The sequence below is a fragment of the Pristiophorus japonicus genome, chromosome 8 (genome assembly GCF_044704955.1).
Source record: "Pristiophorus japonicus isolate sPriJap1 chromosome 8, sPriJap1.hap1, whole genome shotgun sequence".
NCBI lineage: Eukaryota > Metazoa > Chordata > Chondrichthyes > Pristiophoridae > Pristiophorus > Pristiophorus japonicus.
The window spans coordinates 193,341,086-193,359,112 of NC_091984.1; the positions used below are offsets into that span (position 1 = coordinate 193,341,086).

The window sequence follows — 18,027 nt, forward strand, 5'->3', positions numbered from 1 at the left end:
AGAACTTCTCACAGCTTGGTTGTCTAAGTCCAGCCTTTCTGGAATATTTAAGCTCAAGGCTTCATTGAAAACAAGTGCAGTATAAACCCCCCCCCCCCCCACCCCCCCAACAAATTATACTACATAACCGACTAGTAATATATTCTATTGAAGGCAAATCTCTTTGTGGGCCTCCAGTTTTCTTACTGTGGAGCTTGTGGGCTGCACGCAATAAGCTGTTATACTGCCATTAGCATTGCAAACCTGCTTAGCATGGCTCAGAGTTTCCTACTCTACACATCTTTTTGGTGCTTTATGTAATCTTCCCCTGAGGCAAAAGCTCCCGGTATGCCACCTGTCAACTCAATCAGATACATGTGTTCTTGTCCTGCTGGCTCAGCATTTTCTTATGGATAGGATTTCCTTTCATTTTGAATGGTGAATTTTTGAACAGGGTGCAGAATGAAAAACTTGAGTTTTTGGTTGGGGGAAAATGACACAGAAAAGATCTTTGTCTGATTGGTAGAAATTACACTCATTATCGTACTGTTACATGTTTATCATTTTCTCCTTTTTCTGTCAATGACCCTCCCCCTCAATCTGAAGGTGGTGACTCCTTGTTCAGAAATGGTTCCACTGGGTTCCTATTGTTTGACCATGTGGCAATTATTTATATATGATCATTTGAGCTATTTGACTGCAGATGACATCACCTATAATGATCTTGGATTTACAGCATAGAGACAGGCAAGTTGGCCCAACAGGTCTATGCCAGTGTTTATGCTGCACACGAGCTTCCTCCCACCTTACTTCATCTCACCTTATCAATGTATTATTTTATTCGGTTCTCCCTTGTTTGCTTCTCTAGCTTCCCCATCTTGCCCTTAAATGCATCTGTGCTATTTGCCTCAACTACTCCATGTGGTAACAAGTTCCACATTCTAACCACTCTCTGGATAAAGACGTTTCTCCTGAAGTCTTTATTGGATTTATTAATGACTATCTTATATTTATGGCTCTTAGTTTTGGACTCCCATCATTGCTGATCCTGATCTTATCCTCACCTGAAGTTGTAGATGGAGTGATCAGGATCAGTTGCGATCGGAGTCCAAAACTAGGGGCCATAAATTTAAGATAGACACTAATAAATCCAGTAAGGAATTCAGGAGAAACTTCTTTACGTTTGGCAATCCTTACTATTTCTGGTATAAAAGGGACGAATGTTAGCTTTGAGGTGTGCTATATCCCATTCATTTACATCAATAAATTGCATTTTATGTTCATCGGAGACACAGACCTGCTGTGTAGGCTGCCTTTTGTAGTGAGCACGAGTAAAGTGCATTGGGAGGGGATCTGAATCTTAAAACTTGCAACCTATTTGCTATAACAACTTATTTCATTACCTTTTTGTTTAATTTTCAAAACTGAATGAGATAACATAGAGAAATATAAAACTTTGTAAAGCAGGAAGACATGAAGCAGTAAATTGAAATGACAGTGGGGCCAGTATTTTTAGTATTACTCTTAATTAGTGGCACAGCCAACCAATATATTGAATACACAGCTGGAAATATCTCTGGTACCACTGTGTGGCAGTCTCCCTATGAACACTCGCATCATTGCCAAAAAAATAAAATTACTGACCCACTAAGTAGGATTTGGCCCTGCTGGAAGCGCCGAAACATTGCCTGCCTGGCTTGAATCCTGAAGGAGAGATGTGGACGCAATGGGGGTCATGATAGGATTTTCTTGGCTGGAGGTGAGAAGAATGTGTGTTCAGACCATATCATATTTCAAAACATTTTGAAACAAGTGTGCCAAGGAGACAATTCCATTTGTTGTCACAGGATAGAAATGTGGGGCTAGAAATTATTTTTTTGGTCATAGCGGTATTTTTAGTGGAAAAATACCGCTATGACACCGCTACTGCTATGAGACCTAAAATTCGGGCTTAAATGCACCCAGCGGTAAAAATCAGCGTTGCACGAGGATTCGCAGCTCAAGCCACGATCCTCACCAACTTTAGTCCGAGGCTGATACCGTTGCGAGTTGGACCGAGGGAGGGCGGAAAAACACCTGAATATAAATTTTAAAAAAAGAAGGAAAAAAAAATTCACAAAACATTTACAAGACACTTACCTAGCGAATCGCTGCAAAAGAATTAAAAAAAATAAAAACTTTAACTTACCTTTTTTGCAGGTCTTCATACTTATGTGGCTAGTAGAGTGATAAGGGAGAATCAGTGGATGTGGTGTATTTGGACTTTCAAAAGGCCTTTGACAAAGTCCCACACGAGATTAGTATGCAAAATTAAGGCGGTATTGAGGGTAATGTATTGACGTGGATAGAGAATTGGTTGGCAGATAGGAAGCAAAGAGTGGGAATAAACGGGTCCTTTTCAGAATGGCAGGCAGTGACTCATGGGGTACCACAAGGTTCAGTGCTGGGACCCCAGCTATTTACAATATAGATTAATGATTTAGCTGAAGGAATTGAATGTAATATCTCCAAGTTTGCAGATGACACTAAGCTGGGTGACAGTGCGAGCTGTGAGGAGGATGCTAAGAGGCTGCAGGGTGACTTGGACAGGTTAGGCGAGTGGGCAAATGCATGGCAGATGCAGTACAATGTGGATAAATGTGAGGTTTTCCACTTTGGTGGCAAAAACAGGAAGGCAGAAAATTATCTGACTGGTGACAGATTAGTAAAAGGGGAGGTGCAACAAGATCTGGGTGTCATGGTGCATCAGTCATTGAAAGTAAGCATGCAGGTACAGCAGGCAGTAAAGAAAGCAAATGGTATGTTGGCCTTCAAAGTGAGAGGATTTGAGTATATGAGCAGGGAAGTCTTACTGCAGTTGTACAGGACCTTGGTGAGACCACACCTTGATTGTGTGCAGTTTTGGTCTCCTAATCTGAGGAAGGACGTTCTTTCTATTGAGGGAGTGCAGCGAAGGTTCACCAGACTGATTCCTGGGATGGCAGGACTGACATATGAAAAAAGACTGGATTGACTAGGCTTATATTCACTGGAATTTAGAAGAATGTGTGGAAATGTATTTTTATCTAAGCTGATACCATACAGTATTTGTGTGCCCTTTGCAATATATATATAACAAAACAGAGTCCTGGTCCTTCCAGAACTTTCTGCATTTTAGCAGTCAGCTTGCATAAACAGCTAAACCTGGTTTGAGATGACTGATGGCCATCAGACAGCTAGGAGACAAGTCATGCTGAGACAAGCACCCCCCCATGGTGCTCTCCTATTGTCTACACGACAAGAGTTCCATGTCACCCCACCCTTTTCTTCTAGACTCAAACCACCAGCCATTATCTCTTGTAGAGACCTCATCTTTTTGATGCAAACAGATAACTGACTAGGAAACTGAACAATGCAAGACAGGTAATAGCTCATTACCTCACTCTCATGGAGTAATGGCCAGCTGGCCAACTAATAGCCCTGACAAAAGGAAATATCTGGAAACCATGTCAGGACAAGGATGTAGTAATTAACTCTTTATCTGTATTCACTGACTACGAGACAGAACCAATACACAGGGAGAGGCCATAACTTGGGTTTTACTGTATAAATATCTTGTGAAACTGTACCATTTCGGAGGCGTTCACTTAGCCCTTGACTGAGTGTGACCTGCCCCTTGCTAGCAAGTAAATTAAAGAAACTTCTGCCGGAGCTGAAAGTGTCGAAGTCATTCTTTTCGGAGGTCGAGATTTCGACAGTTACTTCTTGGAGGTTCCACCGAGATTGCATACTCTCTGTCCTGTGAGTAAAACGGATACAGGCATAGTGCCTCTCCAGTGAAAGGCTTCAGTGGCCAAACAAGGTGAGCCTTTTGCTCACAAGATGGTTTCTTCACTGTTGAATCGCATATGTAATCTGTTGTCCACAGGGGAGGTACTGCAATCTACAAGACTCGACATTTAAAAGCCAAGTTATTTTTTTTTAACCATTTCTTTCTCGGCTTGCAAGCAGAAGGGAACGGGTTCTGGAAAAATCTCGAAACAGCCCGGGGAAGGTTTCAGTAGGTAAGGGAGCGCTAGTCGATCGAAAAAGGTTCCTGAAGGTTCTTATGTGATAAGAGTAGGAAAAAAAAAAGAGAAGCGCAATCGATCAAAGGTTCTTATGTGATTAGAGTTAGGGTATGGAACCATAAGTTTTATAAGTTTTATTAGGATAAGTTAAGGACTCGGTCTGTAGTGGCGAACAACGCAGACTGAGAATTGATTATTTGTTTAGATAGAGTGTAAGGTTATGATTTGTGTACTCGCGTGAATATTGTTTGTTGTCCTTGTGATACTGTTGTGTGCAATACCTTTGTGCGACATTGCCATTAGAGAAACGGGAAGAGTTACTAGGGAAAGTTGTGATTCGGAAAAAAAAAAACACAAGGATTGATTAAGAAAAGAAACAGTAACTGATCAACTACGGTTGGTTTGTGCCAACATATCTCTCACACCCAGACTGAGCCCGAATTAAGAACCTTTTCAGGCCACGTAACGGCCAGGAGAAGTGGGCGTAGAGAACTCAGTTGGCCGAAAGGATTGAGAGATCAGAAACTGTGGAAAATCTTAATCATCCAGAATGGGTGCCGGAGCAAGTTAAAACACCACAAAAGGCACACCAGCCTATGTCATGCTCCAGAATTGTGGTCAGTCTTCCATTGACCAAAGAAACAAAAACGGTAAAGTGGACTAAGGGTGAAAACAGGCCATTTCCACCCGATGGTTCATTTAATTTAGAGAGAACAACATGTCTAGAGGAGTGTCTTATAAACAGAGATCCAGGTAGAAGAGGAAAAAAAAAGGAATGTAATAGAAAAGGCCTGGGTTCCGATTCTTCAAGCCCATGTAAAATTAACAGAGGAAGTAAATCAAATGTTTAAAAAAAAGAGAACCTGATAGTGACTTATGGATTCAAAAAAAAAAATAAAGCTAGCCAAAAAAAAAAGCTTTATTGAATGGAGAGAGACTTTCGTGAATGTCTTGTCTTTGAATGAGAGTGCGTGAATGTCTTGTCTTTGAATGAGAGTGCTTCTGTGTTTTTCTTGTGTCTGGAAACCTGTTTGGAAAGGTTGTGGAGCTGCCTGTTTGTTTTAGCTCCACCCACTTTTTCAAACAAAGTGAAGTTTTTTAACCCTTCATAGTGTTGTCCTGTATGTGGGAAGTTTAAGACATTTTAAGTTAGAAGCGCAGGTGTGGATTTATTCGGATGAGAAGTTACGGAGCTAGGAAATACACAAAGGATAGGTTTGTTGAGACATGGTCCCGGTGGTTAAAAGTTGTAATGCCTTGGGAAGTTGTAGTGCCTTTTTAAAAAAAAAAGCCTTTGTCTCGAGGTGCAGGCTGGGGAAGTACACTCTCATTGTCCTTGGTGTAAAATCTTGGTACAAAAGCTTCTAGCTCAGTAAGAGGATTTTTTTTTAGATAAAGAGTGGCAGTACAATATTTGAATTGGGATTTTGAGATATTTTAGGTGATCTCCTTGATCAACATTTTGGGTGTATTGGAAAAATCTTGGGTTTGGAAGCCTTTTAATAAGATTAGAAAACAAGTACTTTACATTCTGTGATCTGTGAATCACTATAAGCATAAATGAGAAGTCCGTGTAACACACCGATTCTTCCGGTTCAGAAGCCCAATAGTGACAAATGGAGGTTTGTCAATGACCTACGAGCTGTGAATGAATCTACTATATTCTCACAATGCTTAAAGAAGGATTTGGAATGAAGTATCCCGGAATGCTTTCCAGAGTCTTAAGCAGCCCCTCACTTCAGCACCAGCCTTGGGATTACCAGATTACACTAAGCTATTCAACTTATTTGTGCATCACAAAATCGGGTTTTGCACAATCTGTTTTGAATCAGTTACATTGGCCTGGCAGCGACCGGTAGCGTATTTCAGTACCCAACTAGACCCAGTGGCACACGGACTACCAGGATGTCTTCCTTCGTTGGCAGCAGCTTATTATGCTATGCAACAGGCTCAGACAATAACCCTAAATCATCAGACCATTTTGTATATCCCACACTCTGTCGAGATCTTACTTATTAAATGTGCCATCCAACACCTAACCTCCGCAAGAACCACTAAATATGAAGTTGAACTGTTATCAAATCCGAACCTTATAATTGCTCAGACCCGCCACCTACTATTAATGACGTGCTGACTTTTCAGACACAGGCCAGTACGGAGGTGGTGGTGACCTGGACGAAGGATCAATGTTATAAAAATCCAGAAGGAATATGGGTTCACCACAACGGCCGCGTGGTGGCACCCAGATCCTTACTTCCATAGATAGCCCGATGTGTTCATACATTCACACATGCAGTCAAAGGGGGATTGGCAGATTATATTTTGGCAACTTGGTATGCACCAGGTATTTCGGCAATTGCAAAACAAATCTGTGAAAATTGTGTTACCTGTCAGACAATGAATCCGGGTAAGACGGAAAAAGTAGAATCTGCCTCCCACCCAAATCCAGTCGGGCCTTTTGTACATTTACAAATGGATTTTATTGAATTGCCTATGTGTATGGGATTCAAGTATGTATTATTGTAGATGTGTTCTCTAGATGGATTGAAGCCTTTCCATGTAAAAAGGCCGATGCCACTACTGTTGCTAAATGTTTGTTAAAGGAAATCGTACCGCGCTTCGGAATCCCTGCTAAGCTTTCTAGTGATAACGGGTCACATTTCACGGGAACTGTTACAAGAGAAATGTGTAAAGCTTTGCAGATTAATCAACGTTTTCATTGCAGTTATCATCCACAATCAGCTGGACTTGTTGAAAGATATAATGGAATGCTTAAAAATAAGCTGGCAAAACTATGCAATGACACTGGACTGAAATGGACAGAACTGCTGCCCTTAGCTTTGATGGTAATGCGATCTGCAACCAACCGAACAACAGGCCTGTCACCGCATGAGATAGTTATGGGACATCCCCAACGACTACCTTTTACAGCACCATTTACTGCAAAACAAATGGACATCCACAAAATGGAGGAAAATATGTTGAATTATTGTATTGCACTAACCAAATGTATTTCCAGCTTTCATTCACAGGTAAAGGAAGCTCAAGTCAAACCAGCGGAAGGGAAGTGTCATAACCTGGAGCCGGGGGAATTTGTTTACATCAAGATTTTTAAAAGAAAAAGCAGTCTACAGCCAAGATTCGAAGGACCATACCAGGTCTTGTTGGCGACCAATACTGCAATCAAGGTAAAGGAAAGACCAACATGGATCCACGCATCCGACCAGGAGGAAGGGAAGGAGGAACAGAAAAAGGAAGACTGAATAAGGAACTGTATGGACTATGGGGACTGATGGTGCTGGGCTTGACAGGGTTTTACTTCGCATTATTGATTACACCAGAGGTATAGACCCGCCACCGAAGGGAATTGCACGTAAACTTATTTATGGCACTGAGTCATAAGTATGCTTCAGAAAGAAACTTGTCGAGTTGTTGGATATGTTCCCATGTACCTGTCCACTCCGAAGGGGGTATTCCCCTGAGATCTGTCCCCTTTAACGAATCAGAAATGGTAGAATGGTTGACAGTGCAAAATAGGACAAACCTAACTAAGGGGCCCGAAACGAAGGAGCAAACAGAATGGAGATTGGCAGGGTATAAACTTACAGCCTTCCAGGGATGGTACCAGCCCAATTATAATAACCATCAGCCTCCCTTCCTAAGCATTACTCCCAGAATAGAAAATCCCGAAGGTATAATATGCCTAGTGAGTAATGAAACTAAAGGACCAGAATGTGATGCAGCAAGTGTTCCCAAATGACTAAATGGCAAGCCACAACTAATCCCACTGAGAGAAAGATAGCAACCGTTGGCTGGACAATGGTCCATAACAAAGCCCCAGGTGAAGGGTGGGAAGGTGAGACCACTCAAGTAGGGATGGCGCGAAAGGACCAGGAGCTGACGTCCTATAATTGCACCTACTTTATTTGTGGCCATAAAGCCTACCCATGGTTACCAGCCACCTGACAGGGTCCTGTTACTTAGGATATGTGGTACCCTTTATCAGATCAATAAAGACTCTAAGGGATGCCTATGGAAGTCATAGATTTAAATGGGATTTGACATGGCTAAACGGAATATTCAAGGTAATGGTGCCACCCTATGGAATAGCATCGACCGAATGGCAGTTACGGGAACTGGCTAACTTAGTTGAATCTGTAGCCAACGCAACTTCCCAAGTCTTTGAAGAGGTAAATGATGAAATGGTAGCTATTCGAACAGTGGCTCTCCAAAATCGTATGGCCTTAGATTATCTCCTAGCCAAGGAGGGAGGGACATGCGCACTAATAGGTGAAGGATGCTGTACGTATATCCCAGATAAATCAGAAGAAATCGGCAGTCTAGCTGAATACATCAGGAAAAAGGCAATAGAGTATAAACAGACAGTTGGCCAGGACGGTATCACCTTGTGGGGTTGGGCATCGGGATGGTTGGGCTCCCGAGGGAAATCTGTGGTACAGGGTTTGATCATATTCCTGCTGATAGTCTTCGCCCTGTATCTATTATTTGTCGTCGTCAAGTGTTGCTGTGCCAGGGTGGGAGAAACTATGTTACCTACCGAGACCACGGCTAGAGTTATGGTAGCAACAACTGCTGAAGGCTCTTGTGTGGAAATGGAAATGGAGAGACTGTACAAGATCAGAATGGATTGAGTTGTCCTTGTGAAGGACAAAATGGGGGAATGTGGAAATGTATTTTTATCTAAGCTGATACTATACGGTATTTGTGTGCCCTTTGCAATATATATATAACAAAATGGAGTCCTGGTCCTTCCAGAACTTTCTGCATTTTAGCAGTCAGCTTGCATAAACAGCTAAACCTGGTTTGAGATGGCTGATGACCATCAGACAGCTAGGAGACAAGTCCTGCTGAGACAAGTACCCCCCCATGGTGCTCTCCTATTGTCTACACGACAAGAGTTCCATGTCACCCCACCCTTTTCTTCTAGACTCAAACCACCAGCCATTATCTCTTGTAGAGACCTCATCTTTTTGATGCAAACAGATAACTGACTAGGAAACTGAACAATGCAAGACAGGTAATAGCTCATTACCTCACTCTCATGGAATAATGGCCAGCTGGCCAACTAATAGCCCTGATAAAAGGAAATATCTGGAAACCATTTCAGGACAAGGATGTAGTAATTAACTCTTTATCTGTATTCACTGACAGAGCCAATACACAGGGAGAGGTCATAACTTGGGTTTTACTGTATAAATATTTCGTGAAACTGTACCATTTCGGAGGTGTTCACTTAGCCCTTGACTGAGTGTGACCTGCCCCTTGCTAGCAAGTAAATTAAAGAAACTTCTGCCGGAGCTGTAAGTGTCGGAGTCATTCTTTTCGGAGGTCGAGATTTCGACAAATGGGAGGGGATCTCATCGAAGCATATAAAATTCTGACAGGATTGGACAGGTTAGATGCAGGAAGAATGTTCCCGATGTTGGGGAAATTCAGAACCAGGGGTCACAGTCTTAAGGATAAGGGGTAAGCCATCTAGGACCGAGATGAGGAGAAACTTTTTCACCCAGAGAATTGTGAACCTATGGAATTCTCCAACACAAAGTTGTTGAGTCCGATTTGTTGGATATATTCAAAAGGGAGTTGGATTTGGCCCTTATGGCTAAAGGGATCAGGGGTATGGAGAGAAGGCAGGCGTGGGGTACTGAAGTTGCATGATCAGCCACGATCACCAGACTGACGAAGGTTCACCAGACTGATTTCAGGGATGGCTGGGCTGTCATATGAGGAGAGACTGGATCAACTGGGCCTTTATTCACTGGAGTTTAGAAGGATGGGAGGGGATCTCATAGAAACATATAAAATTCTGACCGGATTGTACAGGTTGGATGCGGGAAGAATGTTCCCGATGTTGAAGTCCAGAACCAGGGGACACAGTCTTAGGATAAGGGGTAGGCCATTTAGGACTAAGATGAGGAGAAACTTCTTCACTGAGTTTTGTTAACCTGTGGAATTCCCTGCCGCAGAGAGTTGATGCCAATTCACTGGATATATTCAAGAGGGAGTTAGATATGGTTCTTACGGTTAAGGGGATCAAGGGGTACTGAAGGAATGATCAGCCATGATCTTATTGAATGGCGGTGCAGGCTCGAAGGGCCGAATGGCCTACTCCACCTATTTTTCTATGTTTTTATGAATGGTGGTGCAGGCTCGAATGGCCTGCTCCTGCACCTATTTTCTATGTTTCTATGTTACCGCTGTTCCAGGGTGTGTTTTTGGGTCTTAACTAAGGGTGCGCTGTGAGTCAAATTTTTGGCGAAAGCGCTATTTCAAGTCTTGCATGCCGGAGGTCCGCTCCCCAGCGGTACTTAAAAACCGCTGGCGCTAGACTTCTCTGAATTTCCTGGTTTACCCGTTTTGTGGTAGAAACACGAAATAGCGCCGAGAAACCGGCCGCAAGGTTGGCAAATTTTTAGCCCGTGATGTTTTATTGCTGATAGATGAATTAACTAATTGTACTGAATACTAGTACTGAGAGTAAGTGCCCTAATTTGTTTGCAGTACTCTTGAATTGACGTTGGATTCCTGGATATAGCTTAGTTGACAGTTGCTCAATTGGGATTTTTTTCAAGATTATATCTTCAGTTTGACAGATTCAAGCAAGAGAGATTTGTTATGGTGCTATGTCTATTTTGAATGCTAATTTATCACCTTGATCACGTGCACTGCTTTGTCAGATTTTCGACAAGCTAAATCGAAGTGCTAAACACTTTTGAAAACAAAATGTCCTATTAAAAACTTCTCGCTAAAGTTTGGAACTAGGTCTAAGTATAGTCTTCAAAATAATTCCGAGTTCAATCCTGGTTAGATTAACATGTTTAAGTGTAGGTGTATGTTGGCTGTTTTGGACTTGTGTTTGGGTTGTCATTAGAAACTGGGGTGTTGCTCCTACTTATGGCTTTCCATCATTTTGCTAAATGGGAAACTTGGGCACATATAAACTGTTGCTGGATAAGCAGTAATGGGTCAGTGTATCTTTGCTGGTAATGGCAGATGCAATTCAATGCAGAAAAGTGTGAGGTGATACATTTTGGTCGGAAGAATGAGGAGAGACAATACAAGCTAAATGGTACAATTTTAAAGGGGGCGCAAGAACTGAGACCTGGGAGTGTTTGTGCACAAATCTTTGAAGGTGGCAGGACAAGTTAACCATCATCATCATCATCATCATCATCATCATCATCGGCAGTCCCTCGAAATGAGGATGACTTGCTTCCTACAAGTTAACAAAGCAGTTAATAAAGCACGGGATCCTGGGCTTTATAACTACAGGCCCAGTTGGAGTATTGTGTCCAATGTTGGGCACCATACTTTAGGAAGGACGTGAAAGCTTTGGAGAGGGTACAGATTTACTCGAATGGTTCCAGGGATGAGGGATTACAGTTAAGTGGATAGACTAGAGAAGCTGGGGTTGTTCTCCTTGGAGCAGAGAAGGCTAAGAGGAGATTTGATAGTAGTTAAAAATTGCAGGGATGGTGGGGGAAAAAGCCGGTGAGTGAGACTAACTGGATTGCTCTTCGAAAGAGCCGATGCAGACTCGATGGGCCGAATGGCCTCCATTGTACTGTGCTATTCTATGATTCTACATGTCCTGATGAGCACTAAGGTTAGTGACAACTGTGCTTTGCAAGGCAATGAAAGTCACTGTTTAGCTCTCCTCTGCTACTTGTAATACAGGGCTATCCTAGATGGTGCAATGTGAGTTTATTTTGCACAGCTTCATGCACCAGGACACACCATCATTTTTCTTAATTGTTGCAATATTAGTTAATGCAAGACATTTTTCAAAATTGATCAATGCTATAACCACAATATTGTAATGGGCAAGAGTTATGAACAGTTGGACTGTCACTTGTGTTTTACCCTAGTAAATACTAGAAGCATGGCTTATAAATGTTTGTGGTGCAGTTGGAGTGAATTCTGTTTTTGTCGAGTGATTTAAAGAAAGAATAACCTTGCATTTATATAGTGCCTTTTACAATCTCAGGACGTCAAGTGTTTTGCAGCCAATGTAGTCACTGTTGGAGGAAAAGCGACAGCTATTTTTTTACCCAGCAAGGTCCTACAACAGCAATTAAATAAATGACCAGATAATCTGTTTTTCGGTGTTGGTTAAGAGCCATTGCATGGCGAGGACACGGAGAATTTCACTGCTCTTTGAATTGTGTCATGGGATCTTTTATGTTCACCCGAGAGGGTGCGCCTCGGTTTAGCGTCTCATCCGAAAAATGGACCCTACATTTTAGTGTCAGCTATGGCTCAGTGGGTAGCGCACTCGCCTCAGGGACTTGAGCACATAAATCTAGGCTGACACTCCAGTGCAGTGTTGAGGGAGTGCTGTACTGTCAGAGGTGCCGTCTTTCGGATGAGACGTAAACCGAGTCTGCTCGCTCTCAGGTGGACGTAGAAGATCCCATGACACAATTTTGAAGAGCAGGGGAGTTATCTCCGGTGTCCTGACCAATATTTATCCCTCAATCAAAATAGTTTACCTGGTCATTATCACATTACTATTTGTGGGAGCTTGCTGTGTGCAAATTGGCTGCCGCGTTTCCCACATTACAACAGTGACTACAAAAGTACTTCATTGGCAGTAAAGCGCTTTGGGATGTCCAGTGGTAATGAAAGGCGCTATATAAATGTGAGGCTTTCTTTTTATTGAGAACCATAGCAATACCTTCACCAACTCTTGATTTGATTTATTTTAATTAAGTAGATAAATCCATGTTCAGTTAAGCAGTTTGCTTATTGAGTGATGTTGATGGAATACTGCTGCAGCTTTGTCTGAAGGAAGTACATCATTATTGCAACTGCTTGCAATTGTCACTTGGAAAAAAAATTGCTGTGTTGCTCAATTAATCTGGAGTTGAATGGTAGGAACTGCGTACAAACTGCACAGGTGGATCTATCTGTGGTTGAGATCATTAAAAAGATCAATCTCAATATATGTTAATTTTCCACAGCTATACTTTTTGTTCTCATAGTACATTTTGGTTTTTAAGTTGATGTTTTCCTCATGCTCTTGGTGACTGTTTTAAACTGATGACCCATTATCACTGACGTCCAACCAAAGGCAATAGTCTTCCCTATACACTCTCTCAAAATGCTTGATAGTTTAAAAATGCTCTGTTGAATCTCCTCTGTTCAAGTAGGAATTCTCTACAGTATTTCAAGTTTCTCCTCATAACTTAAACTTCTCTTGTATCATCTTGGCAAGTCTGCATTGTACACCTGCCATGGCTTTAATGTCCTTCCTTGCAATCGGATGTCCAAAACTGCACACTACTGCAAACTATGGACTAGCTATTACCGTCTTCTAGTTTATTATTACCCCTTTGCTCGTGTATTCTATGCTCCTATTTATAAAGACCAACATACCCGTGGCCTTTTCTATCTGCATTCACAGTTTCAAGGGTTATCTCTTTTCACCAGAAGGTGTCTTTGTTGCTCCACACATTCCATTGAGTTAATACTCCTATTCCTTGTTTTTCTTTTGAAAATGTATTACTTCACATTCACCCATATTAATGCATCTACCATCTGTCTGCCCATTCTACGAACCAGATTATGGCCTCCTGGAGTCTCTCATCGGCGACTTGACAAACCCTCTATTCAAAAATGGACTGAACACTGATCGTGGGGTAGAATGCTTCCAATCGATCCCCAATCATAGCAACGCCCATTAATCCTAATCCTTCCTGTCCAGTGACGACTTTCTATATGCACTACCCTGTACTCCATTTTCTCTTGTATAATATGCCTGAATTTTTCCAACAAGCTTTCTGTAAAATACCTTGTCAAATGCCTTTTTAAACTCCTGTACATATCTACTACATTCCCTTTATCTATACAATTGTTCACTTGTTCAAAATAAATTACAACTGTCAAACAGGACTTGGCTTTAACAAATCCGTGTTTCATTATCCCATACATTTCTAAATACAGGTACTCACTAAATTGGCCTCAAAATATAAATTGTGTTTTTCTGCAACTGATAAACTAACCTGTATTTTAATAAAAATCTAAATCATAAATGCGTAACTTGAGAAGGAAATAGAGCTTTACTGCTCATTATGTTGTCCAACTGGGTTATTTCTTGAAGTAATATATACTGAATTTATTTCTATAAAATTGTTAAAAGTGCAATGTGAAGGCGAGTTTTTAATTGTGGCCAGAGCTGTGGGACACCAGTGCTCGAGCGCTGACCTATGACTTCCAAACACTGACATCCCATTTTTACTGCACCTGTGTGCTGCTGCTGTCTTTTGACAAATCAGTGAAAAGAGGCCTGCATTTTCCACGCCTGTGAATTCTATTCTTGGGGCCCCTGAAAAGACTTGTCCCAAGCTCTGCTGGAGAACTGAGCTATTCTAATCTCTTGTCACAAGCAGGAGTACAGTGTGTCTGCCAGTTACTGCACACTTGGTGTAAAATCACCTTTAAGGCCACTGGAATACACGAATCTGATCTATTGTACCAATGATGGGTGTCGGGCTGTTGTGCTATAGATGTGCAAATTGGCCCCAATTTGTACTGGGTTTTTTTGGGCCTGAGACCCTGAGTAGAGTAATGGTCGAGAAATAGGTTGCGTGGTATGACTGATTCTATGAATTGATTAGAAATAACTGATTTATCATAGTGCACATAAAATGAACAAGAGAAAGGGCTACAAGTGTCTGATGGAACTAGTATATCAATTCAAGGCAAGTGGAATGATTGCTTTTTTGCCACGTTAAGCAGTCCTGAATAATTTGGGACATTGACTGTGTACGCACATCCATCAAATGTTTAATATTGATGCTGTTGCCATGATCCCACATAAGCGCACTGGTTTTCTCCCTCTACTGGATAACTGTGGCAGTGCACTGACAGCTGGTTAAAGGAGATTTGCAGTAGCTTTTGCTCCTGCGTGTTCTGTCTTTGTGCAACCAGGGAGGAAGCTTATGCTGTTCTGTCATTTTGATTTACTTCTGTAGCTGTTCAGTAATACCAGCCTGCAATTGCAGCTAATCCTTGTTTTTCTTTTGACCTACTTCGCTTCTATGACAACAACCTGAATCTCAAATAGCCAAGATTGTTAGAGGTGTCTTCTGTATGAACTTCTGGATGCTCCTTTCAGAAATCCTGGCCATCAGTGTCTTGTGTGTGTGAGGGCACATAGATTTGTAGGAAATGGAGGCTAAATACAAAAGTATAAAAGCTTCATGGTTTCAGCATATCGGTCTCAAATAGTCTTTCCCAAAATTAATGTGATAAAATCATTTTGATCAATTGCATTTCTTGCAGCAACAAATATTGATAATGGGAACCTGATATTGTAAAGCAATCAGCACCATTTTGTCATAATTTTTAGTCTCCCCTTGCAACTTTGATCATGAATCATTTTAATAATTTTGTAATAGCATAATATTTAATAGTACTTGTATAAACTCGAACCTGGGGAATGTCCAGAAAAAAGGATTACGACATTGTGCGAGGGCAATATCAAATTATAAATGGTAGCCACTTGAGTGAAAAAAGTCTGCATTATGAGTGGAACAATTTAGCTATTTTGATTGCTCCCTGCTCTGTGTTTCTACAACTGTTATCACAATTTTTAAGTTCGCACTTTATTGTAAATGGGAAATTATTACAATTATAGATAGCACTGCAATATTCCCATTATGTTATATAGGCCTGAAAATGGAAAACAAAGAGTGCTAACATCGGACTAGCATATGGGAAAGAGAAGCTGAGCACATCCTAACTACCCAATGTTTAAAGTACCGCTCAGTGTAGAGCAGCACTGCACATCTTTCAACAACAGTGGAGCTTTCAGCATAATACTGATCAGTAGAAACCATGGAATGTATCCATAGAATGAACATATATGGAATTTGGTAAGTTTAATTTGAGCACTAACAATCTAGAGGGATGAAAAGGAAATTGCATACAGTGGCCTACTTTTAGTGACCGCAGTTAGCCAACTATAAATGTTTCTTAGATATGTCTTCAAAGAATATTGAAATACTTGTGGTATGTGTTGGTTTTGGCAATTATGCAGCTAAGCTAAGCAATATTGTAATCAGAAGGAAAAAAATCTAAGCTTTGTTTAGAAACTTGCACAGAGTGGGTGGGTTGCTTCATCTTGGCATTTTAAGTGCAGGGCATGAAAAGATGCTGTTTAGAATTGGCTTTCTACATTTCAGGGCTGCTCAAGGCTTTTTAACGTGATTGTAGGACCGTCATCCTTTTCAGTTAAATACTTGAGGAAAAAGCCTTTACAGACTATCCATGAGTATTTCTTCAATTTTTCACACTTGTTACTATGTTGAAGCTTTCATATTGGTGTGGAAGTTTTGCATTGGACTGAATTTGCACCTTTGTCTTTGATGATTTTACTTACAAATAGTATCGCATTTAATGGGAAGTCTGAGCTTGATGTTGAATAACACGAGCCTGTCCAGGTCAAAAATGCAAAGTAAATAAGGGTATAACAAGTGTTCAGTTAAGCAGGTTGGAACAATAAAATACTGGATGAACAGTGCTAACATGAACATGCAGCTAAGTGGATGCTGCACAAACAGGCAATTTTTGTGCTGATTTTATAAAAGTCCTCTTACAAGCTGTTGACATTTTTGTATCCTAATTCCTCCCACATCAGTGTTCATAGCTGATGAGCTTCAATAAATCCTGTCCCTTGTCCTTTCCTTCAGATCACTCCATGGTCTTGCTGCACTCTATCTCTTAATCCTCTCCAGCTATATGTCTCCACACATGGCCTTTGTGTGATGGCATCAGTCTTATTCCTAATTCCATGCTCTTTCAATCGCTGCCCTCGGACTCTCTCCCGAGCAGCTGCACCTTGTCACCTCCTTCCTGCCTTCCAAGGTGCCCTGAACACACTTCCCTTGACCATACTTTTGGTATCTCCAACTACTACTCTCTTTCTACACCCCTTCTACCAGTGTATAGTTCATCCAGTGCACTGTAAAGGTTTGTAGATGTGTCTCTGCATGGGCCCAGACTTTGCTAAATGAATTAACAGCATATGAATGACGCATGTAGTTTTTAATGCACCAATCGGGCAACAATTTGTCACGAGGACGAGATACCTCATGAATTCTGAATCGGTACAAGTTGCTGGCCTATTTGCGTCACTCTGCTGGAAAACGCTATCTTGTCTTTAACCTGCCCACGATTCTCATGAAGTTGCTGCATTTACACATTAATTGCCCATTAAACTCACCACAGGAAGTTAAGTCTGGTAATTAAAAGTGTAAGTACCCTATTAACGACGTGATCATTGTTGATGACTGTCAATGCCAATCAATCTCTTGCTCAGAAAATGAACAATAAAAATATGGAATCTAATTTCTTCAGGTTGTGAATTGTTTTAAGAGATTGTAAAAATGACACTTTTTTTAAATTTCTTTTCCTTTGGAATCATAGAACAATAGAACACAGAGGGAGGCCATTCGGCTCATCGTGGCTGTGCCGGCACTTTGAAAAAGCAATCCAGTTACTCCCCCTCCCATGATTTTTTCCTCATAGCTCTGCAGATGTTTCTACATATCAAAAAGAGCAGTGGTCCCAACACAACCCTAGGGGACAGTACTGCACACATCCCTATCGTCTGAAAAACAAGCATTCACCACTACTCTCTGCTTACTGTCCCGTAGCCAGTTTGTTATCCACCCAGCCACTGCCACTTCATTCCCATGGGCTTCCATTTTGCTAATGAATCTGTTATGTGGTACTTAAATGCCTTTCGAATGTCCACATACACAAAATCAACCACACTGTACTCATTTACCCTTTCTGTTACTTCATCAAAGAACTCAAATCATGTTGCCGGATATTACCTTTGCAGTTCAGGATGATCCTGGAATATTCAGGTACAGAAAGAGAAATAGAGTGAAACAAAGATTGCATTAGGAGAGTGAGAGGGAAAAAAAAGACAGAAAACCACATTTGTCTTCCCCCACCCCTCTCCCCG

The 18,027-nt window shown here is 41.3% G+C and overlaps 1 protein-coding gene across 3 annotated transcripts in view; it reads left to right on the top strand.

Annotated features, from left to right (window-relative positions):
* Positions 1 to 18,027, top strand: part of LOC139268898 (mediator of RNA polymerase II transcription subunit 13-like) — a 283,315-nt gene that overhangs the window by 104,511 nt on the left and 160,777 nt on the right. Inside the window, exon 1 of one of the 3 annotated variants that reach the window (XM_070887714.1) lies at positions 15,854 to 15,928. The exons of the other annotated variants lie outside the window; for them this stretch is intronic. Coding sequence (XP_070743815.1) covers positions 15,919 to 15,928 — 10 coding nt within the window. The 5' untranslated portion in view covers positions 15,854 to 15,918. Of the gene's footprint in view, positions 1 to 15,853; positions 15,929 to 18,027 lie in introns of those variants that run through there. 3 annotated transcript variants of the gene reach the window in all.